General features: G+C 35.9%; 1 protein-coding gene and 1 long non-coding RNA gene across 2 annotated transcripts in view; one reads left to right on the top strand and one right to left on the bottom strand.

The window, feature by feature from the left end:
• LOC136847380 (uncharacterized) overlaps positions 1-26,927 on the bottom strand; it is a 190,851-nt gene that overhangs the window by 97,934 nt on the left and 65,990 nt on the right. The window lies entirely within an intron of this gene.
• LOC136847378 (myb/SANT-like DNA-binding domain-containing protein 3) lies at positions 648-25,283 on the top strand. Its single transcript, XM_067119009.1, has 6 exons — positions 648-927; positions 8,959-9,034; positions 9,516-9,569; positions 18,020-18,365; positions 19,264-19,495; positions 23,431-25,283. The coding sequence occupies exons 1-6, from the start codon at positions 779-781 to the stop codon at positions 23,603-23,605; spliced, it is 1,032 nt and encodes a 343-aa protein (XP_066975110.1). The 5' UTR covers positions 648-778; the 3' UTR covers positions 23,606-25,283.

The following is a 26,927-nucleotide window of genomic DNA, read 5'->3' as shown; positions in this document are numbered from 1 at the left end:
AATTAAGGTGGTGGCTAATTGAAATTGCAACACATTAACACAGATAGATATATATATATATATATATATATATATATATATATATATATATATATATATATATATATATATAATACGCTTTTCAGATCCTAGACGTCAGTGTAATAACTGGTGATTTTATTTCACAGATTTTATACTTGCGTAAATGGAAGCTCCATTTCCACGTCGTAGACTCCTTTACTTCAATGCCATATAGGTAACAAAAATGTTAACAAGCACGTCAATGAATTTCGAATCGATTATGTCAGAGGTTTTTCCTTACTATGGCTTTCATACGTCTGGCCACGGGGTGGCTAAGGTGCGACGTTAAGGAGTACGACATTTTTCACAGCAACGCCAAGCCGCCACTGCCTACGTCATGTTTACGTGAAGACGGGTATATTTACGAGAGATTTAATTAACGTTTTACGTCACTGACATAATATCCTTACTAGATCAATAGCTGTTATGAATGTCAATCACATGAAGTCAACAACATACTCAGTCAAATGTTAATTCACGATAAACGATGAAATAAATGCGTAAGAGTCACATGGGAATGTTAAGGTCGCTAAATTTTGTCTACGTGAAATGATTATTGACGGGACGAGTTGCGACGCGGCCACCACAAGCTACAGCAGTCGCATGTGTATACGAGCCTGTGATTCCCTGTGTTGTGACGAGATCGTTATAATATCTTCCCGGAATTGCATGTGCGGAGACCGTTTCCACCACTGAGATTTCTCAGTCGATCGTTAAGATGGACGGCCACGAGACCGAGGAAGAAAATCTACAGAAGCGGTACCGGTCTCGCAATTTCACGAAATACGAAAAGGATGTCTTCTACTCCGTGTTCAACCAATACGTGAGCATCATCGGCGATAAGAATTCGTCGGCCCATACCATCAGGTAGGATTTGGATATTATTTGGGTGTCACAGTCAACGAGACAGTACTGTGTACGCTAATTGTATCCTAAAGATGTGTGCTACGATGGCCCGGCTACTTTGTAGTAAAAGGGGAGGCAGTGTCTGAGACGGTGTTCGACGGATCCATTCATCCGTCGGATGATGTTCCCCAACGCCCGTGAGTCCTGCCCCGTGGGGAGAGGTAGGCGGCCTGTGAGAGCACGTGTGACGGTGGTCCAATTTGAGTGTCTGCGCTCTTGCAAAGCATTAACAGGCCTAAACTTTCTCACACACACACGTGTGTGTGTGTGTGTGTGTGTGTGTGTGTGTGTGTGTGTGTGTGTGTGTGTGTGTGTGTGTGTGTGTGTGGACTGTGTGTATGTGTTTTTGGACAAGTATGTGTTTTTGGACAAAGTACTGTAGTATAACAACATTTATTTTTTGTATCAAATCTGATACCATGCCATAAGCCTAATCATATTCTTTGCCGGATTAATTCTGAAAACTTGCCATCCATCCAAAAGCTGACTTGATTTACCACGTATCCTTTACCCCATGTTATTATTTAGTTTCAAATAACCCTAACTTTAATCTTTTATATATCGCAACTACTGTGACTAGACTTTTATAATAATATATTATCTATGATACAAACAAACCTCCAGCTTGTTGCAAAAAGTCTTAGCTGCTCACTGGGGAAGATTCCGTGCTGTTATCTACAAGGTGTTCATAGTAAAGTACATCTTTAATGGCGCCTTTTTCCATAAATAAAACATGCTGCAGCTGAGGTTTCCCTTCCTGATCTGGGATAGGACAGAATACCTGGTCAGGTAAACCGAGAAAAAGTCCTTGTAAGGAAGGCTGGTCAGAAGGGGAATAAGTAGGTCTGTAGATGATATTCGAAGTAAAACACACATACAGTACATACATATGTACATACATACATGTACAGTATATACATGCATACATACACCTTGCTCATCGTTAGAGGGATGGCGGTAGAAGTTGTTTTCCTTTGGGATAAGTTTGCTAGCTGCACGACCTGACCTCTAATGTTCACGGTGCATTTGTCCCGACGACTTCTGAACTATCTTGGTGGTCACACAACTATTGCTGGCTATCTCCTACAGCTATGTAACATCTGGTTTAGTCTGTACGTGGATGGAGAACGTCGAGGAGCACCAAGAGCCGTCAGCGTGCAAGTCTTGTGAATATCCACTGGGCTGGGCGTGCGACTAGCAATCTCATCGAAATTCATGACTACTTGGAAACAGGAGGATAACACCTTTTGTCTCAAGAGTATATAATATGAAAAGAAAATATTTATCATGAAAAGAAGTGGTCAGAGATGGAAGAGGAAGTTTAGAAGATTTACAAAAGCATGCTTAATAGAATACATCATATATCTAGAGAGATGGATTTCACGATAACTGCAAAGAAAAATAGACGTAATGCGCATAGAGTATGCACAAACGGATGAAATAACACAAGACAGAAGTCGGATGAATGAGGCTGAATCTTTCAAATATATTTAAGAAGTCGGTATTTCCAATACAGGTTCCTTTAAGTTGGAATTTAGTGAAAGACTAAAACAGACAACTCAAACAATGGACAGGATATCAAACAGGATGAAGTTGCATACGAAATTAAGATTATGCAAAGTCTAGTACGATCAGTATTGCTATACGGAGATGAATCACAGCATGACAATGAAACTATAAATGGAAGATGTTTTAGATATGAGAATATTAGGAGTCTGATTGCGGGACGGGGTTAAAAATAATAAAATAAAGGAAATTACGGAAGTTCCATATGTAGATGAGATAATGACAATGGGAATATGGAGATGACTTGGAAATGTCCTTCACAACACCCACAGAAGAACAGTAAATTAATTATTCCAGCTAGGCTCTTGTGGGCACCAGAAGAGCTGGAAGACTTACATCTACTTGAAGGAATGAGTGGAGATTTGTGGAAGATAAAGAACAGGAAAGACGTGAGTGGCGGACCTGTATAGAGGTCCTTTGCGTCACAAGGCGTTGGAGACAATATTACATGATGATGTATGTATGTGATATATATATATATATATATATATATATATATATATATATATATATATATATATATATATATATATATATATATATATATATATATATATATATACTATTTTTACGACACTACTTTACGACAATCATTGTAGTGGATGGCTGTTCTCCTGTAGTTTGTAGTTACGGTACATTTGCCCTGAATTAAATCTTTACGTCATCATTATTTCTGTTGATATTTTACATTAGCAGCACAGTCGTCCAAATCATTATAACTAACGTTACGCTCAGGTTCATTATTATTTCACATACAACCAAAACTAAATGCGAAAGGTTACCTAACAAAATCTCCGCATGCCACAGCTTATGGAAAGTGTTTAGAGGCATTCGGGGGGAATGAGCTTTTGATTGTTGATTATTTATGTATTCGCTTCATGGCACGGACTGAATCAAAGCCATTTTTAAAGGGGAAGCGAGAACACCCACACTGGTTTTACCGATTCTTTTTGCAGCGTATCATGTACGCGTGTTAGGTAGGTACTTCATTAAAGATGAACTAATGGTCAAATGGAATGTCCTTCCGCGTTCCTGTGTATCGGAAGCTGCCGCTTTCCTGAAGGAAGTCGTGTGCCTTCCGGAAGTAGGGTAAATGAAAGGTCGTTTATGGTGTCGATAATTATAATTGATGTTATCAAATATATCGAATAAGAAGGCACGCTCTCATTGTACACTAATTCTAAAAACTGTATGTGTGAATTTTGATTCACTGATCAAAATGTGTGGATTTATTCACAAATTTGAAGGGTCGTTAGAACAAAGCATGATTCTTTTTTACTGCTCAAAATCTGACGAGCTAGCAGCCAAATGCCTTTAACTCGCCCAGAATGGAAGAGGACTTTATTACTTAGTTTGATTTGTCAGTTGATATCGACGCCCTCATGACAAAGAAAGGACCCCTGATAACTGTAGATAGAAGCTCCTACTATACAAAGTCATGGAGGTTGTGAGAGGCTGACATGCGCAAGTCATTCAAAAAGTTCTCGGCCTAATACGGAAGAGCAGCATCGAAAACTTGTGGTTTGACTGCATACCACGACCACTTTGATGGCTATACAGAAGACCTATATTGTTTGCCTTTATTGCACTGCACGTGAAGCCCTTTGAAAGCCAATAAGCGCAAACAAAGTCTCGAAATCAAAAAGCAAATGGCCTCCAAATAGATAAAAGAAAGCCATGAAAGTTCTTAAATATCTGCAAGATATTTAATAACTGCACTATTTATGTGGATGGACCTTGGGGGAGATGGAAAAACGGCACATTGTCATGCAGTAACTGATGTGGTTAAGAAACAGTATACATAGTCACACCGTTCTGGCCAAATGTAGGAGCAAGTGTTTTCATAACCGCACAGTCCATTTAGCACAGCTGCATTGTAAGTGGTATGGGTAAAAGCTAGCGGTACGGCCTCAAACCCACATGGTACAATGTCGTTAAATTGCGACTGGTGTAGTCGACTCAAACAGTACTGACTAAAAGTGACAGTGCGTTGCCACATAGATACAGTGTGACTGGTCTAGTGAAAAGTTAATGGTAGGTGTTCACATAACAAAATCCTTTGTCACATAGCAACAATTTACACTGTCTCCATAAAGGATAGGTACAGGTCACATAACCACATCGTGAATAATATGATGAAAAGGCAATACAACATCACAAAGCTACACTGTTACCAGCGTGGAACAAACAGAATACGAAGTTCCGCTGTGATAATGACTGCTTTGGTGGAAAGGTAGTACAAGACCTCACAACCACATCATGATTGATCTGAGAAAAGACTGTACATTATAATTATTATTATTATTATTATTATTATTATTATTATTATTATTATTATTATTATTATTATTCAGAAGATGAAACTTATTCATATGGAACAAGCACACAGGGGCCATTGACTTGAAATTCAAGCTTCCAAAGAATGTGGTGTTCTTTAGGAAGAAGTAAGAGGAGGTAAAGGGAAATACAAAAGGAGGAGATCCCACATATTTGAAAATAAAAAATAAATTAATAAATAGATAAAAATGTAATAAAATGCAAGGAGAATAGTATTAGGGTGGTAATGCATTGCATCTTCTCTTGAACTTCTGAAGTTCCAATTGCACGACCACTTCGTGAGTGACGTGTTGATGGCAAAGGAATCTGATGGTGAGACAGTGAAGGTCACATAGTGACATAGTCAATATTACGAAAGAGATAACCACATTCTGACAGATATAATGATAGCCAGAGTCACACAATCACAGTGTCCGATTCGGTAGCACGTGTGACTAAGTTCGTGTTCTTTCCTCCTTCAGTACCTGTGAAATCTGCAGGCTGACAGGAATCATATCGGAGTTGCTTAGACTCATTCCGTGAAATTGCAGGCATGAATATTACAAACTCACGGGAAGGAAGTTTGCGTATAGAGACAGCTTCGTCATCATTATTGCTATTTCTCATTAAATAAAAAATAAGCTGCAAAGAATTCGTTATAGTTACCGTGAATGACTATCTTACCCCTTGCTAAAGGAATAAGGTTTTTAATGAAGACCTAAGGAATAGGCAATTAGATGCCGATATTTCACCAAGGCCTAAAGGAATAAAGGAGGTAGGCCTAACCTGACCAAAATATTATTCCTGCTAATTAAAAGGGGGGAAGATTTTAGGCATAATTAAAAAACAGTTACTAGAATTAAGGTTAAAGGAGTAAGATGAACAGCATACTTAACTGTTGTCTTGGCAAAATAAAAATGATCCTTAAATATTGCGCGTTGATTTATTCCGTTATAAACAACTCACTCCGGTGCTGGAACTTTGTGTTATGAAATTTCGAAGAATGACGCATTATTATTTGATAATTAACCCCAAGTGGTACTGATGCAATCAGCCAAAAATGGTTATTTATGCCATTTTTCTTTTTCTCCGTTTAAACCCAACAGGTGTCCAGGCTTAGGTAAATGAGGTTAGTTCCATTCTAAGCGGTTTCCCACTCATTTTTTCATTATAATCTACAGGTGACGGATAGTCACATTTTTTGTATGACTGTGTGTTGCCTATTAAATAAAGTTACATATTTTTCGATAAATCGATTTGCACTATCACACTTATTATTTTAGCTGTGTGGCTCTGTGAATTTGCCATATCATCGGAATTATTTAAAATTAAATTTTTACGAAAGTCATTTTTATGTTGTAATCCAGACGTTATGATAGCCCATATTAAAGTATGGTGGCGTTATTGAAAATTAACAGTATATTTTTACATATTGTTTGTTGGAGCGATCAATTAAAAATTCCAGTTACTTTATATCATGAATTATTACAATCTTTCAGGACCGACAAATTTATCTCGGAATTGATGAGTTCTGCCTCATTGACGTGCTGCTTGTTCTGAGCAGTTTCTCCCGCTGTTCAAGGTGCTTGTTCGTCCTTATAATGAGTAGTATTTCCTTATTGAAAGCAGCTTTACCTGCTACATCGCTGAAATGCTCCAAACACCAAACGTTGATTGAGGGTGTCACCTGTTTTATTACTTTTTACGATTACTGCGTGTGACGTTGTTCTTGAAGTCCTCGCAAGAATCTTCTTGATTCGTATTACACTCGCTCTGCACGGTTGGGGGAAGTCTTTAGTGAGTCATCTGGACCCTTTCGATTACTTTTCCTCAGTTCTACGAATTTCTAGCATGGTTTTTTCTTTATTCTTAAATGGGTGCGATGCTCCTTTCCTTCAACATGGTAGCAGATATAATTATCTTTCTCCTTGTAAATCTGATAAATATGCACACACACACACACACACACACACACACACACACATATATATATATATATATATAACACGCATACATGTATATATATAAATATGTATATACATACATACATATACATATACATATTCACACGATAGATTTGTCACCTATACTCGAATGGCTATTTTATTCTCATAGATATGAAGCCATAAATACCTCTTAATATCGAATTCGTCTTACCTTAGGAATAATTATGCCAAAGGATTATGCCAGGATTCGAAACTATGACTTTTTGGTTTGACACAGAGGTATACAGTCGACTTATCCAGTTGTTATCAAGTGATATGTGTTGACTCTGCTGTACATATTCCTGTCGAATTCAGTCAGTGCACTTACGATTGAACCCATCTCCTGACGAGGGCAGATGCACTCATCAAATATAATTCCATTTGGATACAAGTTATTTCCAAGGTAAATGAAATTCGGTATTACTTTGTGTTTATGGTTTAATACACACACACACGCACACACACACACACACACATAACACACACACACACACACACACACATGTATAAACAGTCTAGTATATATACTTTATATATATCTACTATATATATATATATATATTTGTATATATAAATATATTTATATATATATATATATATATATATATATATATATATATATATATATATATATATATATATATATATATATATATATATATGTATATATATTATGTATATATACAAGTATATATATTGTGTATATATATACATATATATATATATATATATATATATATATATATATATATATATATATATATATATATATATATATATAGACATTTTAATCCTATTGCTCTCTATCATTTCCTCTCACGAATAAAAAAAAAATGAATGATCTTCGCAGACGTTACTGCAGTTGTTACTGCCTTCTCTCAGGCACACGAAACACATGAAAATATTTCACACTGTAGCGTAATGCCACATGATCATTTTTCTTAGCGCTGGATATCTCCTCTACGTCTTAACGCCTAACTTGGCTCGACGTGCTAGCCACCTCTGTTTATAGTTCAATTATCTTTACGTCTGTTAGACACGCCATTTCCAGAGGCAAGGTGTCATGGGGGTTTCACCTGAGTACCTTGTTGTACTTTGTTTCGTGAATTTATTCGCGCTTTAGTGAGGCTTGTCTGTCATCGTACATAAGGGTCCGACTTTTATATTTTATTTTTATTTTTTTATTGGAAGGTTATGGGTATGGACAACTGACTTTTATTTTAAGCTTAGAACTAAATTAAGAAAAAAGAAAATGAAGGAAAAAAGATCACGGTATCTTCCTGAAAGAAGTAGAAGTGTAATGTAACCTCTCCCAACCGTGCATTTATGTAGGCTCCTTCCTGTCCTATTTTATTCAAAAAGTAGAATAATGACCGACCTTCGTGTCCAAATTATAAGATAATATGAACAATTTCCTACCACTTCATCCTGATGGTTTGGTCAAATTTTGGTAGTACAATATACGTTTAGAGTATATTTTCCTGGTAAAATTCTGGTTATAAATTATAATAAGTATATTAGCATATGAAATTAAACTGTTGAAATGGAGATAAGGGATAATGCCAGAGTTGTTACCTTCAAAATGATTTATATCTGGTGCCCCGATGATAATTTATTTAAAACAATGACCTTGCTTTCTTTATCCTTGATGGGTGCATATGATTTTAAATTTTAGATGTTGCAGCGTTTGAACTGTAGAAAGTTGTTAACACCAAGCTTCAAATCAGTTGAATTAATTTTTGTCTGCTACCGTTTCGAGAAAAATTGTGTGAATTTTGTTATGCTTCTTGAATTTTCAAAAATACAATAAAAAAAAAACATTTAACTTAGTATGGCGACGTGCCTTTTTTTTTTTTTGTTAGTGGTCATGTGTTCATATTTCATAACTAATAAATTTATCGTCATTTTAGTGCATGTTGGCTATAACTATTAATATAGTGGCATCGTCGCCCAAAAATGTTTCTTCTAAAAGTGGTGGCTGGAGAGAATTAGTATACAAGTTACTAAAACACTCGCAGATGGACTAGTTTCAGAGAAAAGATAAACAGCAGTCACTTTCATTTCCAGACTTATAATGAAGTGTATCGATTATTATCACATTTCTAAGACTCAGATTTATCCACAGGGAAGCTTGGGACAAACTAGTGGTAGAATACAACGTCCAGCCTAATATATACCCACGTACAAGACGACAGTTGCAGGTGAGGAATTAAATGGTAAATAATAAGACATTCATAAATATCACACCTGTTAACTTCATACATTAGGATATAAAGTTGTTTTGAGAAAATTAATTCTGCTCTCTCTCTCTCTCTCTCTCTCTCTCTCTCTCTCTCTCTCTCTCTCTCTCTCTCTCTCTCTCTCTCTCTCTCTCTCTCTCGTCAGAAGCGGACGGGGCAAATACTTTCATATTGTTTACTTATAGTGAGATTTGGTTTTATTTGATCATTATTTTTATTTCCATATTGAAACAAAATATTTTCTTAATTCATTTATCCAAAATAAGTATTTATGAAGCTGTTATCTCCAACCATTTAAAGTTGCTGTTATTATTATTATTATTATTATTATTATTATTATTATTATTATTATTATTATTATTATTATTATTATTATATTGCGTCCATTTTAGGAGTGACCAAAGACAACACTGATAACTACTACATATTTCCCCAACAACAGGTTCTATGGAGAGACGAGAAATTCAGAGCCAAGAAGAAAGAGCAGAAGAATAAGGTGAGTGATGTTTGTAATATTAAGTCAACCAAATTCTATCTATAGGCTACAGGATCGGATAAGTTTCCCCAGCATCTTCAGTACATCCTGCTAACTGGCAGCACACACACATTGATAACTTTAATAACTTAATATATTCGTACCGTGTTGCGAACTGTGTGCTGAAACTTAGTGCCCTCGAATGCGTTAGGACAGTCCTCATTGTTTTCAACAAATCTTAAGTTTTAGGTAATATAAATCCTAGATGATGATAATATAAATCCTAGATGATGAGTACTTATTTTTTTATACCATTAAGGAAGCATGAATAGGAGATAGCCATGTTTTCTTGTCATGTAATTTTGAAATATGATGGCAACTAACTACATCAGCAGTTTGTTAATATGCCTGGTAATATTTTGAATGAAAGTTATTTACATCAGCACTGAGTGATATTTATGGCTAAAGTGCTGACACGCAAAATATTTATTAGGAATTTTAGGTTCCTTGTTAAGAGAAAATGCGTATATAATAATATATATATATATATATATATATATATATATATATATATATATATATATATATGTATATAGTTATATATAATATATATATGTGTGTGTGTGAATATACATATTATATATATACAGTATATATTTAATATATATATACATATATATATATATATATATATATTTAATATATATATATATATATATATGTATATAAATATACAAATATATAAAGATGGTAGTTTTGAAAGTCTAATAAAATTATTTTTAATGCTTTGCAGGTTTTTCTTATTGTATATATATACATGTGTGTGTGTGTATGATTTTAAATTTCCTTCTAAAAATCAATATGGATGAAGTAGAATTTTACTTGTAACTTTTTTTCATGCAACAGGTCAACGAGCCGGACAGACTTAAAACCCTTACCAAGCACCTAAAGAAAACTAAGAGAGAGAGAGAGAGAGAGAGAGAGAGAGAGAGAGAGAGAGAGAGGTTAGAAACAGTGAAGCTCAAACACAAACTAAACGATATTATTGCCCTTCGATGGGCAAAGGGTATTTACGAATCCAGGAAAAAAAAGCGAGTATATTAGCAATTTTGTATTTAGGGCACGTCGGGGACCCACCGGTACTGTAATAGCTTCGAATTGAACTGAATATAGAATTTGGGCTAAAGGCCAAGCACCTGGACCTATGAGGTCGTTCAGCGCTGAAACGGAAATTGACAGTAAAAGGTCTGAAAGGTGTAACAGCAAGCAAACCTCGCATTTGCACTACGAATCAATTGTTATGAGAGGGTGGAAAGTAAAATGGCAGAAAGAGAATATGGAAGGAGGTACAGAAAAAGGAACGAAAGGGGTTGCAGCTAAGGGCCGAAGCCAAGCTGCAAAGAACCTTAGATAATGTCTACAGTGCACCACATGAGGTGCACTGACGGCGCTACCGCCCTACGGGGTAAAAGTGCATTTCGTCCTTTAGCTTCTCATTCATTTCTAATGACTCTTTTCACTTAGCTCTTAACTCTAGCTCTAATCTAACTTGTTCCATTCTCTACTCATTTAGGAATAAGTCCTAAAAGCAAATCTTTATCAGAATATGGCAGTAGGATTCAGTGGTCTTGGTAAACTATCCTAGTCATCATTTTATATTCATAGCTTGACGGTGGAAGGAAAAATCGTGTTTCATCTTAAGCTTGACGGTAAAACTAAAAACGTAACATTCCTGTAAAGTTTAATGTTAAAAACAAAAAATCGTACTATATCAAAATCTTGACGGTAAAAGGAAGAAAACTGTATATCCCCAACATCACGACAAAAAATTCCTAGTAGATTATAACTTGACGGTAATAATGGGAAAAAATCACGTTATTTCCAAAACGTAATGGTAAAAGAAAAAGATCCTATTATATCGAAAGCTTGACGGTAAAAGGAAAAAGATATATTTAAAGCTTAGCGGAAAATGAGAACAAAGAATAAAATACTTTGGTAAAAAAGAAAAAAAAATTATTAGAAACAAGCTTGATGGTACAAGAGAGAAGCTATTTCACCTCAAGCTTGGAGGAAAAATTAATAAAATCGCATATATATACAACGCTTCACCGTAAATGTTTCACCATATCCAAAGCTGGACTGTTAAAAGAAGAAAAAAATATCAAAAGCTTGATGGTACCAGGGAAAATGCATATTCAAAGCTTGATTTTAAAAGGGGAAAATGCTTATAGCAAAGCTTGATGGTAAAAGGGTACAAATGATTATCCAAAGCTTGATGGTAAAAGGGAAAAATGATTATCCAAAGCTTCATTGTAAAAGGAAAAAATGCTTATCCAAAGCTCTGTGGAAAAAGGGGACAAATGCTTATCCAAAGCTTAATAATAAAAGGGAAAAATACTTATCCAAAGTTTGATGGTAAAAGGGAAAAATGCTTACCCAAAGCTTGATGGTAAAAGGGAAAAACACTTATCCAAAGGTTGATGGTAAAAGGGGAAAAAATGTTTATCGAAAGTTTGATGGTAAAAGGGAAAAATGATTATCCAAAGCTTGATGGTAAAATGGGAAAAATGCTTATCCAAAGTTTGATGGTGAAAGGGGAAAAATGTTTATCCAAAGCTTGGTGGTAGAAAAGGGGAAAAATGGATATCCAAAGGTTGCTGGTACAAAGGAAAAATGCTTACCGAAAGCTTGATGGTAAAAGGGGGAAAATGCTCATCCAAAGCTTGATTGTAGAAGGGAAAAATGCTCATCCAAAGCTTGATGGCAAAAAGGGGACAAATGCCTATCCAAAGCTTGATGGTAAAAGGGAAAAATGCTTATCCAAAGCTTGATGGTAAAATTGAAAAAATGCTTATCCAAAGCTTGATGGTAAAAGGGAAAATGCTTATTCAAAGCTTGATGGTAAAAAGTGGAAAAATGCTCATCCAAAGCTTGATGGTAAAAAAAGGGAAAATGCATATCCAAAGGTTGATGGTAAAAGGGAAAAATGCTTATCCAAAGCTTGATGGTAAAATTGAAAAAATGCTTATCCAAAGCTTGATGGTACAAGGGAAAAAATTCAAAGCTTGATGTTAAAAGGGGAAAATGCTTATGCAAAGCTTGATGGTAAAAGGGTACAAATGATTATCCAAAGCTTGATGGTAAAAAAGGGAAAATGCATATCTAAAGGTACATGATAAAAGGAAAAATGCTTATCCAAAGCTTGGTGGTAAAAGGGGACAAATGCTTATTCAAAGGGAAAAATACTTATCCAAAGTTTAATGGTAAAAGGGAAAATGCTTATCCAAAGCTTGATGGTAAAAGGGAAAAACACTTATCCCAAGCTTGATGGTAAAAGGGGAAAAATGCTTATCGAAAGTTTGATGGTAAAATGGAAAAATGATTATCCAAAGCTTGATGGTAAAATGGGAAAAATGCTTATCCAGAGTTTGATGGTAAAAGGGGAAAAATGTTTTTCCAAAGCTTGGTGGTAAAAGGGGAAAAATGCATATCCAAAGGTTGCTGGGACAAAGGAAATATGCTTATCCAAAGCTTGATGGTAAAAAGGGAAAAAAGCTTATTCAATGCTTGATTGTAAAAGGGAAAAAATGCTTATTCAATGCTTGAGGGAAAACGGGAAAAATGCTAATCCAAAGCATGATAGTAAAAGGGGGAAAATGCTCATCCAAAGCTTCATTGTAAAAGGGAAAATGCTTTTTTCAAAGCTTGGTGGTAAAAAGGGAAAAATGCTCATCCACAGCTTGATGGTAAAAATGGGAAAAATGCTTATCCAAAGCTTGATGGTAAAAGGGAAAAATGCTCATCCAAAGCTTGATGGTAATAAGGAAACATGCTTATTCAGAGTTTGATGGTAAAAGGGAAAAATGCTAATCCAATGCTTGATGAAAAGGGGAAAAATGCTCATCCAAAGATTGATGGTAAAAGTGAAAAAATGCTAATCCAAAGGTTGATGGTAAAAGGGAAAAAATGCTTATCCACAGCTTGATGGAAAAAAGGAAAATGCTCATCGAAAGATTGATGGTAATAAGGAAAAATGCTTATCCAAAGCTTGATGGTAAAAGGAAAAAATGCTCATCCAAAGCTTGATGGAAAAAGGGAAAATGCTCATCCAAAGATTGATGGTAATAAGGAAAAATGCCCATTCAAAGCTTGATGGCAAAAGGGGAAAAATGCCTCATCCAAAGCTTAATGGTAAAAGGGAAAAACTTATCCAAAGCTTGATGGTAAAAGAAAAATGCTTATCAATCTTGATGGTAAGGAAAAAACCAGACCAAACTGATGCTAAAATTGAAAAAATGCTTCTCCAAAGCTTGATGGTAAAAGGAAAAGACTTATTTACTGGATGGTAAGAAAAATGCTGGTTACTTCATGGTAGCAACGGAAAATTGCATATCCAAAGGTTGTGGAAGGGAAAACATTATCCAAAGCTTGATGTAAAGGAAAAATGAATTTACAATCTTGAAGGAAATAAAAACCTCTTATTCTTCATTAAAGGGGGAAAATGCCGGTCTTGATGATTAGGGAAAATGTTCACAAAGCTTGACAGTAGAAAGGGGAAAAATGCTTATCCAAAGCTTAATGGTAAAAGGGAAAATGCTTATCCAAAGGTTGATGGTAAAAGGGAATAATGCTTATTCAATGCTTGATGGTAAGGGAAAAAATGCTTATCCACAGCTTGATGGTAAAATTGAAAAAATGCTTATCCAAAGCGTGATGGTGAAAGGGAAAATGCTTTTTCAAAGCTTGATGGTAAAAAGGGGAAAAATGCTCATCCATAGCTTGATGGTAAAAATGGGGAAAATGCTTATCCAAAGCTCGATGGTAAAAGGTAAACATGCTCATCCAAAGCTTGATGGTAATAAGGAAACATGGTTATTCAGAGTTTGATGGTAAAAGGGGAAAAATGGTTATCCAGTCCTTGATGGTAAAAGGGGAAAAATGCTTATCTAAAGCGTGATGGTAAAAGGGAAAAAATGCTTATCCAATGCTTGATTGTAAAATGGAAAAAATTCTTATCCAAAGCTTGATGGTAAAAGGGAAAAATGCTCATCCAAAGCTTGACGGTAAAAGGGAAAAATGCTTATCCAAAGCTTGATGGTAAAAGGGAAAAATGCTTAATGCATGAAGGAAAATGGGAAAAATGCTTATCCAAAGCATGATGGTAAAAGGGGGAAAAAAGTTTATCAAAGCTTGATTAGGGGAAAATCCAATGCTTGATGGAAAGGGGGAAAATTTTGTTATACAAAGCTTGATGGTAAAAGGAAAAATGCTCATCCAAAGCTTGATGGTAATAAGGAAAAATGCTTATTCAAAGCTTGATGGTAAAAGGGAAAAATGCTTATCCAAAGCTTGATGGTAAAAGTGACAAAATACTTATCCAAAGCTTGATGGTAAAAGGAAAAAATGCTTATCCAATGCTTGATGGAAAAGGGGAAAATACTTATCCAAAGCTTGATGGTAAAAGGGAAAAATACTCATCGAAAGCTTGACGGTAATAGGGAAAAATGCTTATCCAAAGCTTGATGGTAAAAGGGAAAAAATGCTTATCCAATGCTTGATGGAAAAGGGGAAAAATTTGTTATACAAAGCTTGATGGTAAAAGGAAAAATGCTCATCCAAAGCTTGACGGTAATAAGGAAAAATGCTTATTCAAAGCTTGATGGTAAAAGTGACAAAATGCTTATCCAAAGCTTGATGGTAAAAGGGAAAAAATACTTATCCAATGCTTGATGGAAAAGGGGAAAATACTTATCCAAAGCTTGATGGTAAAAGGGAAAAATGCTTAAACAATGCATGAAGGAAAATGGGAAAAATGCTTATCCAAAGCTTGATGGTAAAAGGGAAAAATGCTTATCCTAAGCTTGATGGTGAAAGGAGGAAAATGCTTCTCCAAACTTGATGGTAAAAGGTAAAAAATGTTCATCCAAAGCTTGATGGTAAAAGGAAGAAAATGCTTATCCAAAACTTGATGATAAAAGGGAAAAATGCTTATCCAAAGCTTGATGATAAAAGGGAAAAATGCTTATCCAAAGCTTGACGGTAAAATGAAAAAAATTCATATCGCATCAAAAGTTTAACGGTAATAATAAAAAAAATCCATCTCATATCCAAAGCTTTACGATATATGGGAAAAAATTATTCACCCAATCGAGCCAACCGGTGACTGTTGTCCATTGACATTTAACCTCGATGTTACAATAATCCTTCGTTCTGTGTCTCCATCGCCATTACAATAACTGACAAAGAGTCGGCCTTGTCATTCATTTGATCTCTAAAGCCCCCCCTTTTTTCCTTCCTAAAGTAAGAATGTTAAGATAATCCCCTGTAACCATGACGAATTGTATTATAGGTTCAAAACTAGGTTGGAACGAATAGAACCTGACCTTTTAGGAGTCTTTTGACATGAAGGGCCCCAGAGAGAGAGAGAGAGAGAGAGAGAGAGAGAGAGAGAGAGAGAGAGAGAGGCAATAGGAAGGACCACTGCACAACATTCATTATGCTGTTCAATACTCAACGCAATAAACATCACTGGCACTCGAATATATGTTGTTGGCTTTTTTATATTATAATGTAATTTGAAATTCTTCTTTATGAGCCTCCACTTCGGAAATGGCTTTTTCCCCGAGTTTTTAATTTCGGGGTTTATTTATGGGAGTTTGGGTTTTCATAGTTTGTGCATTTATAAAAAACAAAAAAAGTTTATTTTCCGGTTTTATTTAATTTGACGGAATCCAGCGGGATGTTTTGTGTGTGAGAGAGGGTGCGAGTGTGTGTGTGTACTGTAAACTAAATGTACACTCCATGTACATGTATAAATTGAAAAAGTACTTTTTGTGGACTGAAAGACTATTATAACTAATATACGGGCGTTACACAAACAGTATAAGGGCCAGAATATGAAAAGGACAAAAGTGGTATATGCACGTTTAGGTATCTGTATGACTTCATAATGCACATATGCTTACGTACTCGTATTTTCATATACGCAAGTATGTAGCTGCGTTTCGGACTGTGATAGTATGATAGCATCGTCCACGACATACAATTGCTGAATATTATTAAAAAATCCCTTTGTTTGACGGAAAATACTTTGCTCGTATATGTGACATGCTGTCACAAACTACATTCCCAGCACATATACAACTAATGAATTGAATGCTATGGAGTCGGCTGAATCCAGCAATGCTACTGCTCAGTGTTTGTCAGAATTCAGGTTGCAGTGAAACAGTTTACAGAATACTCGTGGATACACAGTCAGTAATGAAGCTGATAACTAGAACTACTGTAGCAGTAATAGGATAGCAAGCTTGTGTAGGGTATTTCTCATGTAGATGTGGTGTTCATATTAAGTGGGTATTAAGGTGGGAAGAATACAAACAATTATTATTTAACAGAAGACTACCAGCCACATGCAAAATTGTTACTAGATATCAACCCTTTTTACTTCACCTCAAAAGTCTGTATTATCCAGACCACATTCCTGAGAAATTTCCACTTACGATAATGCCAATGTGAGTACGAGGTTATATCGCCTGAACCCTATTTCATGATTTTTATCAAATCAGTTTCTTTTAAATTTGTAACGCCAGCATCCAGACCCAACCATTTTCGGAAGCCCTCTGAAGCTCGCCTTTGCCCAAAAGTAGGGTCGTTTAACACCCTTTCTTTTATTGGCCATTATGCAAGGACAGTTTATATATTCCGACTGTTTGCTGGAACGAGTCCATTAGTCCACATCAGTTCTCTGACACCCTTTAACGCTTGCCCATTCCAAGGCAAGGACCCGTGCTGGCATATGCCTGCTTTATCTAAACAAACAGGTGCGCTGGATTTCAGAGATATAGGATTTATGTTGGTTCACCGAGCACAGTAATGTTATATTATAGCAATAACTGATTACTTAATGACCTCAGTGTGTCTTGGATGAGACTATTCTGTACCAAATAAAATACAGCTGATTTTTGCGTTCGCAATATAACTCCAGTTTAATGCGTCCCTTGTGGGATATTTTCATGCAAAGACCAATTGAACCGGCTTTGATGCCTTACCCACCCCAGGTCTTTTAAGGAGACAAGAATAAGGGAGGAGTTTAGAGACTGGAACTTAAACTAAAATGCAACAATGAGCCAGTTCTTGAAATGGGTATTTTACTGAATAAGTAGTCAGACACCCGCGTCCTAGTAAAAGTTTACTACTGACAAGCAGATAAAGTAAGTAGCGATAAACCATCTTCTTGAAAGGCTGGTTACTACTGACAATCGTTCGGACGCGATACCAGACGTGAGAAGGTAATGACAGTGTGACACCTCTCGCAAGCACGCAGTTATGAAAATGGTACGGGTAAAGTTTTCATTTACAGTGCTGTAGAATTTATATACTGGGGTATTTTAGTCTTTTAGTTCAGGAGAGTTGTGCATTTTGATGCTTCAAAAATGGCTTTTCCAATCAATCGTTATTTTTCACTCGACCAGGATCGCTCCCCCTCGAAAATGACCGGAGGGGTAGACTGTGAGGGCGAATCCTCCACCTCGACATGTGAAGCTGTTCCTTCACCCTCCAAGCCAATCGCTACTGAAGGAGAGAGGCATCCTAGTAGCCTTCTGACGCCACTCCTGACGGTTATCAAAAGGGAACACGAAGCGTACAGCGCTGGAGAAATCACTCCTGTGTTGCCGCTCGAGCCCTACCCTCCTCCGCCTGCCCAGGAGACAGGACCTTGCTCGACCTTGCGGTCAAGGTCAAAACAAAAGAAGGTCCATGGGAAGGTGATCAAGCAGGAGGAATCTTACAGCAGGTCTCCTTCGCCTGAACGATATGGTAATTATAATTATTATTATATTTTCTTTTCGTTTTTGTATTTTCTTGGTTAACATTGTGATAGGTAATGATTTCTCTTTAGTAATATGAATAGCCCCTTGAAGAAGGTAACTTTAGTTAAAATAAGAATTCTGTCGGAATGTACCTTTAATTCCTTCGCTTATTCAGTTATTCACCTAATCAGATTTTTATACGAATTAGAAGAGAAATCAACTTTTTACTTTTAAACTAATTACTTAATTATTCAGCTAATTGGTTCCTTTGTAACACTTAATAAGCTTTATATTAAAAATATACTCAGGTGTTTATATTACTTCTTTCAAATGAAATTTTGCTTCCTTACCCTTGCCTGTTCAGTATTGTACTTTGATTACTGAGCGTTAATATAAACCCTTCCAAGACCCCAAAGGCTTGGCATGGGACTAGCAACCTCATCTGATATATATGTGCTAAGGACGTAACGGTATTATGAATATATGTTTATTGCCTTCCCCTTCTTATATAATGTGTATGTTACAGTAAATATGTGAAATCAGGGATTTCACGAAATCCCTGGGGAATATGTGAAACGACCAACCCGCTTAGGAACATTTGATCCCCGAGGGCTAGTACGGCGAAACAGTGATTTGTCTACACTGTTTCTCCGTGTTTAGTACTAGTCCCTGGGTGGTCAAAAATTTTTGTTTAGTACTAGCCGGGGGGGAGGGGGACCAAATGTCCCTAAGTGCATTTGATCACCTAGGGGCTAGTACTAAACAAGTCGAAACAGTGTTCCTAAGCGAATTGGTCATTTCACATATTCACTAGGGATTTCTTGATAGCCCTCATTTCACATATTTACTGTAAAATAAAATATATACAGTACATATTGCAGATCATTTGCCTTTCTTTTCAACAGGCTCAGGCTTGGACCGGGTTCTCCCGCTACCTGTAGAAGCGCAACTGCACTCGGGCAGCAGCTCCCCAGGCGTCAAGCACAAGTACGACAACGCTTCTTCCGACGAGGACGACTCCTACTGGTCGCCGAACCACCACCGGAGAAAAACCAGGAAGAATGGAAACAAGATCGAAATGGGTTCTTCGATGGACAGACACGCGATTGCCAATAAGAGGGAACGGGAGATTCACCAGTAAGTGTGATGAGGAATGTGTAATATGTATGGGTAACATAGTGTGCGTGTGGTTGTGTGGTTGGCTGCGAATGCGCTCGCAATTTGTATGGTAATCTAAACGGTACAGCTTTTTACCGTACTTTCTTGTGCTTGTTTGTTGGAGTTGTTTTGTCCAATAATAATAATAATAATAATAATAATAATAATAATAATAATAATAATAATAATAATAATAATTGTGATTATATTATGATTCCATTTTTTCCAAAGCAAGGTAATTTTATTACATATTTTAAGCAGCCTTTGTCTAATAATGTTAAATGTGTGAAACTGGACCTGTAATATTAGGAAGTCAACGTTTGCGATGGTAACGGGAAAATTGTTTACGACCCATGTTGATTACACTGGGACAAGTGATTCGTTTCTTGAATTAAAACTGTAATCGTGGTTACTTATACTGTAGCATGTCACAAAATGTCAAGGGAGTTAGATAAGAATTTGCGATGATTTTGCGTAATCAATCATAACAAATGAACTCGGGGTATTCTTTAATTGCCCTCTTCAAATGAAACTTAGGGTATTCGTTAATTGCCCTCTTCAAATGAAACTTAGGATTCTCGTTAATTGCCCTCTTCAGATGAAACTTAGGGTATTCGTTAATTGCCCTCTTCAGATGAAACTTAAGGTATTCGTTAATTGCCCTCTTCAATGAAACTTGGGGCATTCTTTAATTGCCCTCTTCAAATGCTTGTAAGCTTCGAGGATACATTACGTTACTAATATACGAAGATCTGTTTCACTTTCATCTAAAGAACCTCATTCTGACATTCGCCTTAGCTACTGTGATGCGGTCGTTTTATTAGGAGAAAAATTCCAAGTCACAGCTTCAAGTTTCTAAGTGTTTAAGCATCAAGTTACCCTAAGTTACGAGGGCTGATGGCTTTGCATTTCCCCCTGTTTGCATCGCCTTGTGGGCCTCTTTTATTGTTATCTACGTTTGCTATAGCTGTTCTTTCTTTAGTCGGGTATTTTATTCTCGCGTTAATCTTTTTTTGCAATTTAGTTAAATTTTTTAGTTTTGTCACTTTATCACTGCAATACATTGAACCTCAACTGATCTCTCAAAAGCGACAGTTTTGCAGTGCTTTGTTTTTCCCAGGAATATATTTGTCCATGGTGATCAGTGAATTTCTCTCTCTCTCTCTCTCTCTCTCTCTCTCTCTCTCTCTCTCTCTCTCTCTCTCTCTCTCTCTCTCTCTCATACACGCACAAACATACATACATTGTATATATATATATATATATATATATATATATATATATATATATATATATATATATATATATATATATATATATATATATATTATATATATATATATATATATATATATATATACATACATATATATATCTTAATAAATAAAGGGATCTGCAATTGCAAAATATCAATAATTTCCCACTGCTGTGATGTAAGGCTAATAATCAATGTTGTCGTAAGGTATTTAAAGACCTTATATATTGAAGATCGGATTTGCTAGAAGCGGGCAGTTTTTAAGGGATGGAGATTCAGTCATTTAATTTACTGTCAATTTTTCCCTTATTGTTGCTACCGGTCTTATAGTTTATGATATTTTAATGTAACTATGTTAAAATTAACTTTTATGTCTAAAATAACGGCGATGAATATAAACTTAATAATGATAAATAACACTCAAGAAAATTATTTGATATCTGACGGTGAGTCTACACGGCTGTCATTAAAATCTAATGCACTGTTACCATTACTACGGCAACCTCTATTACCATTGTTATTATTATTACACTGACCCCCATCCCGCTTGTGTGCGTGTGTGCGCATGCGTGCGCACATCTCGCTCTTGCTCTTCGTGCATTTCTGCAAAACCTGAATTGTTTATGAATGTAATTTCGGTGTTCTCATTACCAAGTATCCCTCACAAGACTTGTTTATGGAAGTCATTTGACGTGGGGGGATTACGGCAGTGGCTTATCCCCTTCAAAATTCCCCACCATTTGAGCATGATGGAAGTGAGGGGTAAGGGGAAGGAGAAGGGGAAGAGGAGGAGAAGTGAAGGCCAGGGGAGAAGGGGAAATGGCGGGGAGGAGGGGGAAGAGGTGGTTGAAAGAAAACCTCCCTACCTCCCTCTGGTGAGCATGTATACAAGTTCCCCTTTGTCCCTAAGGGGTTTCTTGTGTGGGGGTAGGGGGGAGGGTTTGTCTTTCGTCTCCCTGATTTTGCTGCCACCACTTACGCTCCCCCTCCACTCACCCTCCCCCTCCCCAACAGCCAGATCGGAGGGGAGTGGCGAGCCCTCACTTAAGCCAAATAGAGGGGGAGATTATATTTTGCAATGTCATTCTCTTAATGCACGCTAAGAAATAATGGCCTGGATGAATGTTACATCCATACATTTACTTTTGGGGAAATAATATTCTGACCGTTTATAAATATACTCCTAACAATAGCTAGGTAATTTGATATTGTGTTATGGTAGGCAATAATAAATTATAATAATATATATTGCTCATGTGAAGCGTAACAAACGTGTCAAGCAATGCATTTATGTCATAACACCATTATTATTATTATTATTATTATTATTATTATTATTATTATTATTATTATTATTATTATTATTATTATTATTAGTAGTAGTAGTAGTAGTAGTAGTAGTAGTAGTAGTAGTAGTAGTAGTAAAGACATTAATGACATTAGCATAAACACTTTTCAGAATTGATGAAAGATCAATGGTAATTAGAAATTACAATAATATTAGACTTTAATGCCAACGTTATTGGCACATATTACTGGTAATTATGGCAGCGAGCACAGTAATTTTAGCAATGATAAAATGCAACCGCAGTGATAATTTATGAATCGTATTTTCTCTACTGATTTTCAAATATGGTAAATTCTTTTAAAGAATTATTTTACTTCCGTAGTGTTATAACAAGGTATTCATGTTTTCATATTCTTTAAAATTATATCATCCCTGACTCATTTTGAATTCTCCCCCTTGCTTCCTTTTTCTTTTCCCCTTATCTCCTCGAAGCTTCCGTTTTGAAAAAATGCAGGCATATTGCATCTCGGATTAAACTCAACGTTTGCTGTCTCTTATTTTAATTTGAGGGTTTGTAAATATAAAACCGTTATTTACGTAAACACAGAAAAACGAAGAAAACATGTTTTCTCGAAGTCTGCCGTTTCTTAGAATGTCGTCCTGGATAACAAAACATTTAAATTTCCATGGAATTAAGTTTTCCAGAGTGAATGCCCACAAAAGCAAAAGTAACAAAAAGAAAAATTACAATTTCGAATGTTGCTAGAATGAGCGCAGCTATGCCTCGTGTAACCAAAGTTCTATAGCAAACGCCTGGATTGAATATACTATTTTATTTCGAAGAGTACACGACAAATGATGCGTGTCTGAAAGGAAAGAAGCCTTGTAATTAAGCCACATGAAAAGTGCGTTTCTTTATCAAACGGGGGATATTTACAGCTTATAACTCCCGCAGTAGAATTTTTCTTCCAAATTACAGGGAGGTTGTTCGTCTACTTTGGCACTTGTGTAGTTTATGGGAAAAAATGTCCTTGCTCGCACGTCTATAAAAGATCTGTGAATGAAACTACAGATTTTACAATGTAGGATAGGGACAAAGCACGACCCACCTTCTCCATAGTTTAGAATTGGAATAAAGCACCATTAAGAACCATCCCCAGTAAGGGTGGGCGGCGGTGGGAGGGTGACATTATAAAGCTAACAAAGTTAAATCGTGTTTAGGATCCCTGACATCTTTTCTGGAACATTTATTTTTTTTTGGCGTAAAACCGATCTGCTATGAATATACTGTAGAATACAGATCTCTCTTTTCAGGCATTTTTATAACACGAAAATAGATCCGACTGATTAATATATTTCCTCTATTATCAGACACAGACTACAACAGCTGCGTCAGGAAGGGGCCATGAGAATGCGAGTCTTGGAGGCCGAGCTGTCACTCCGACAGCAGCAGCAACACATGGAGCAACAGGAGCACAACCTCAAGATGGAGATACTGAGGGAAAAACTCAAGAGGTTGAGAGAAGGGAAACCGTTCGCCGATTAATATTCCAAATGATGTTTTGGAGAATTTTCATTCTCTCTGTGGAAAAATGGACGAGTGGAAATTTATAGATGTTGCGGTTTCAAAAAACTGAAAGTGGTATTCTAGTTCGACCAGTGCCAGGTGTGGTTGGTATCCCCTGCTTCCTTTTAAAAGTCTGGAGAGTTGTATGTCTCGTCTTCTAAAAGATTAGGGGTGGTATCACCCATCATATTTTGAACGTTAGGAGGAACATATCTCAACTTGTCTTAAAAAGAAGTAATTGTGGTATCCATTCCCTTCTCTCAAAATTATTACGGGTGGTATCCCCAGATTTCTTTTAAAAGATTAAGGGTGGGTGGCATCTTGTGCCTTTAAAAAAACTAGAGGTGTTATCCTTTACCTTCTTTTGAAAGATCAGGGTGATATCCCCTGTCTTCTTTTAACAGATTCTGGGTTTTATCTCTCACCTTCTTTTGGAAGGACTAGGGGTGATATCCTTCATCAAGGAAGGATTTGGTTGTATCCCTCACATTTTAAAAGAGTAGGGGTAGTATCACCTTCTTTTAGAAGGATTGGGGATGGTATCCATCACCTTGTATAACAGCATGGGTGAATCCCTCACCTTTTAGAAGGATTGGTGGTGGTATCCTTCACCTTTTAAAAGAGTAAGGATGGAATCTCTCAACTGCTTTTAGAAGATTATGGATTCGGATAAAGTTATAGTGCTACAGAAATACTCATATATTTATGTGTACTCAAACTGCCAGTTTACTAAAGTTTTGTAGTCTTATAGCAAGACTGTAGGAAAAAAAAAAAAATTCAAGTAATTTTTGTTTACAGTAAACTTTTGACAGAGAACTGAAAAATTTACTGTACTTTTGTAGAGATTGTAAAATGGATTTTTATAAATAATTTTATAACAAGACAATCAAAACAATGCATTCCATGAATTAATTACATTATTTTATGAGTAGAAAACAATAACCAAATGAATATGGCACTAGAGAAAGCGTGAAATTCATGTAATATAAAATAGGCCATACCCTGAGTTACCAAAGATGCCTAATTTATTCAGACAGTGTAAGTGCCATTCTGATAGTACGTTTTAAAAACTGGTAACTGTTTTGTCTTGATCATGGACTTTACCTAGATGAATTTATCAGAAATTTCAACTTTCCTCGTGAACTTGACACAGACATTATATTTCCTGAGAAATGACTGCCAGCCAAATTAATAATCAGATAGAAATATCATGCCTCTGTGTCAATTTTTGGGTGATATTGACCTATTTTCATGATCTACAAATTATAATCCTGTAGAGTAGTAAAGTACAGTTCCTATTCGGTTATATAGTCTTAGAGTTATGAATATTTGACGGATTCTAATCTAGTTTTTTCTGTTATGACCTGAACTTTTTGTGGTTTCAATGTAATTATGTGACTGGTGTAACCTGTTATCTTTTTGTGTATACTACAGTTTTGGATAACTTTTGGAAGTGTCACTGTTTATGTGCCAACGCCTTGAATGTGTATGTGACAAAACCTAGTATTTTGTGCAGATACTTCAAGCTTATTCTAAATGTGCTCTTACGTGCAGTACCTTTACCCTTTTCTAATGTGACGACCAAGAAATAAAAGATTCAATGTAAAATTAAATCTTCAGCATATTGTCAACATGGAAATAAACACTGGTGAAAGTATCCTCGCTGCAATTGTCCCCTCGTCTATCATAATATTTTCCTGAAAGTGGAAAGATGTAATAGTTGATCAGTGGATCATAATCCCAAATTTACCCTTTTTTCTTATTACTTTACCCTAAAGTGAAAAAAAAATATATAATTAATTCTAGTAACATTACCTCAGCTGTACCCTCCTTTAAATGGCATCTACCATACGTTTTGAAATGTTCTTATTATTAAGGTGTCTATCAAAGGTTTTTCAGTGAATATTGATTAGTGTATCATTACCTCGAATGCACCCGCATTTATTATGAGCGTTGACGAATTATTAAGACTAGATTCTTTGTGTAATTCTTGATATGGATGTTTCTTTCTTGACAACTATGTAGCAACTGAGAACTGGTCTGTAATTATGACCTTTACAGTACAGTATAACCAAACGGCCTCATATGGCATGATTGTAAGAAGTTTTATTTTGTCGTGTTGAAGAATCTGAGAGATAATTATGACAAGCCATGATAATAAATTGTACCTTAACGCGAACGTGCATGTATCTTATGACTGCATACGATGGCCACATAACCGTATGTTATTATTCTTTGATGTAGCTGAACGTTACTTTCTTATCCTGAAGTATGAATGAAAGGATCAGTATGACTTGGCCGAGTGTTGATATGTGGCTTGACTGCTGTTCTACTTGGGCAGTATGAACTAAAACGTAAAACAGCAACGTGTATACAGCAACGTGTTTGGGAATATGCAGCAGTTCAAGTATGCTGACATGTTTGAACTGCTGCATGATTGAGAGTGCATCTGTGTGGACTGCCATGAGACCTGGTTTTCTTAAGCAAGTTGTCCAAAGTTTTGCCTGAAACCTAAGTTATAAGATGTAGTCACTGTGGTACCTTACATTACCTTGAAATATACAGTAAAAGTATCCATGTATCATTTGAAATAAGATATATCTTTTGATACAGCATTCATAAATGAATTCAGAATACTGTATAGAGTACTTTTGTTTGCCAAAAAGCATGAAAAATCTTTGTGGTTAGGGTAACAAAAACTGCTTTGTATTGTTAATTCACAATCCTTTTGGACAAGTTAAGAATGACAGCTCCATCATCAGGTCACAGCTTGTATGTGAATGAAATAGTGTTCTGGTAATGTTTATATGATTTATTACTTTTTTAATTTTCCTTCACCAATGTTGTCTTTAGTTTCTTGTCTGTCGTTCGAGGCATTTGTTTTGAAAATCGTTTACAGCGTCAGTTACGGCTGTTGAGCTTCCATTGAAAACTTGTGGAAACAAAATAAGGGGAACGTAAATGCCTCAAGTTCTTTTGAAACAAACAATATGTTACTGTCCTGTTTGTTTGGCAGCTATGCAGCGTATAATATTCATTATACAAGTGTTGATGGAACTTATTTATTTATTTTGAGAATTAATGAGTTCAAGTACTGTATTTGCAAGATTTGAAATGTTACTTGTGTTTTAATTTTGTGGTTTATCAATTCCTGTAAATTATTGTTGACATTGCAATCTCATAAATATGAGGTGAGGAGTAGACTATAAAATTATGTTATAGGCAATTTCTTAACTAGTCATTTGAGATCTGAGTCATCAACCAATAATTATATCTTATTTATATTTTAATCCTCTTAATA

This window comes from Macrobrachium rosenbergii, chromosome 16, assembly GCF_040412425.1.
Source record: "Macrobrachium rosenbergii isolate ZJJX-2024 chromosome 16, ASM4041242v1, whole genome shotgun sequence".
NCBI classification, from domain to species: domain Eukaryota; kingdom Metazoa; phylum Arthropoda; class Malacostraca; order Decapoda; family Palaemonidae; genus Macrobrachium; species Macrobrachium rosenbergii.
This window is presented reverse-complemented; position numbering and strand designations above follow the sequence as displayed.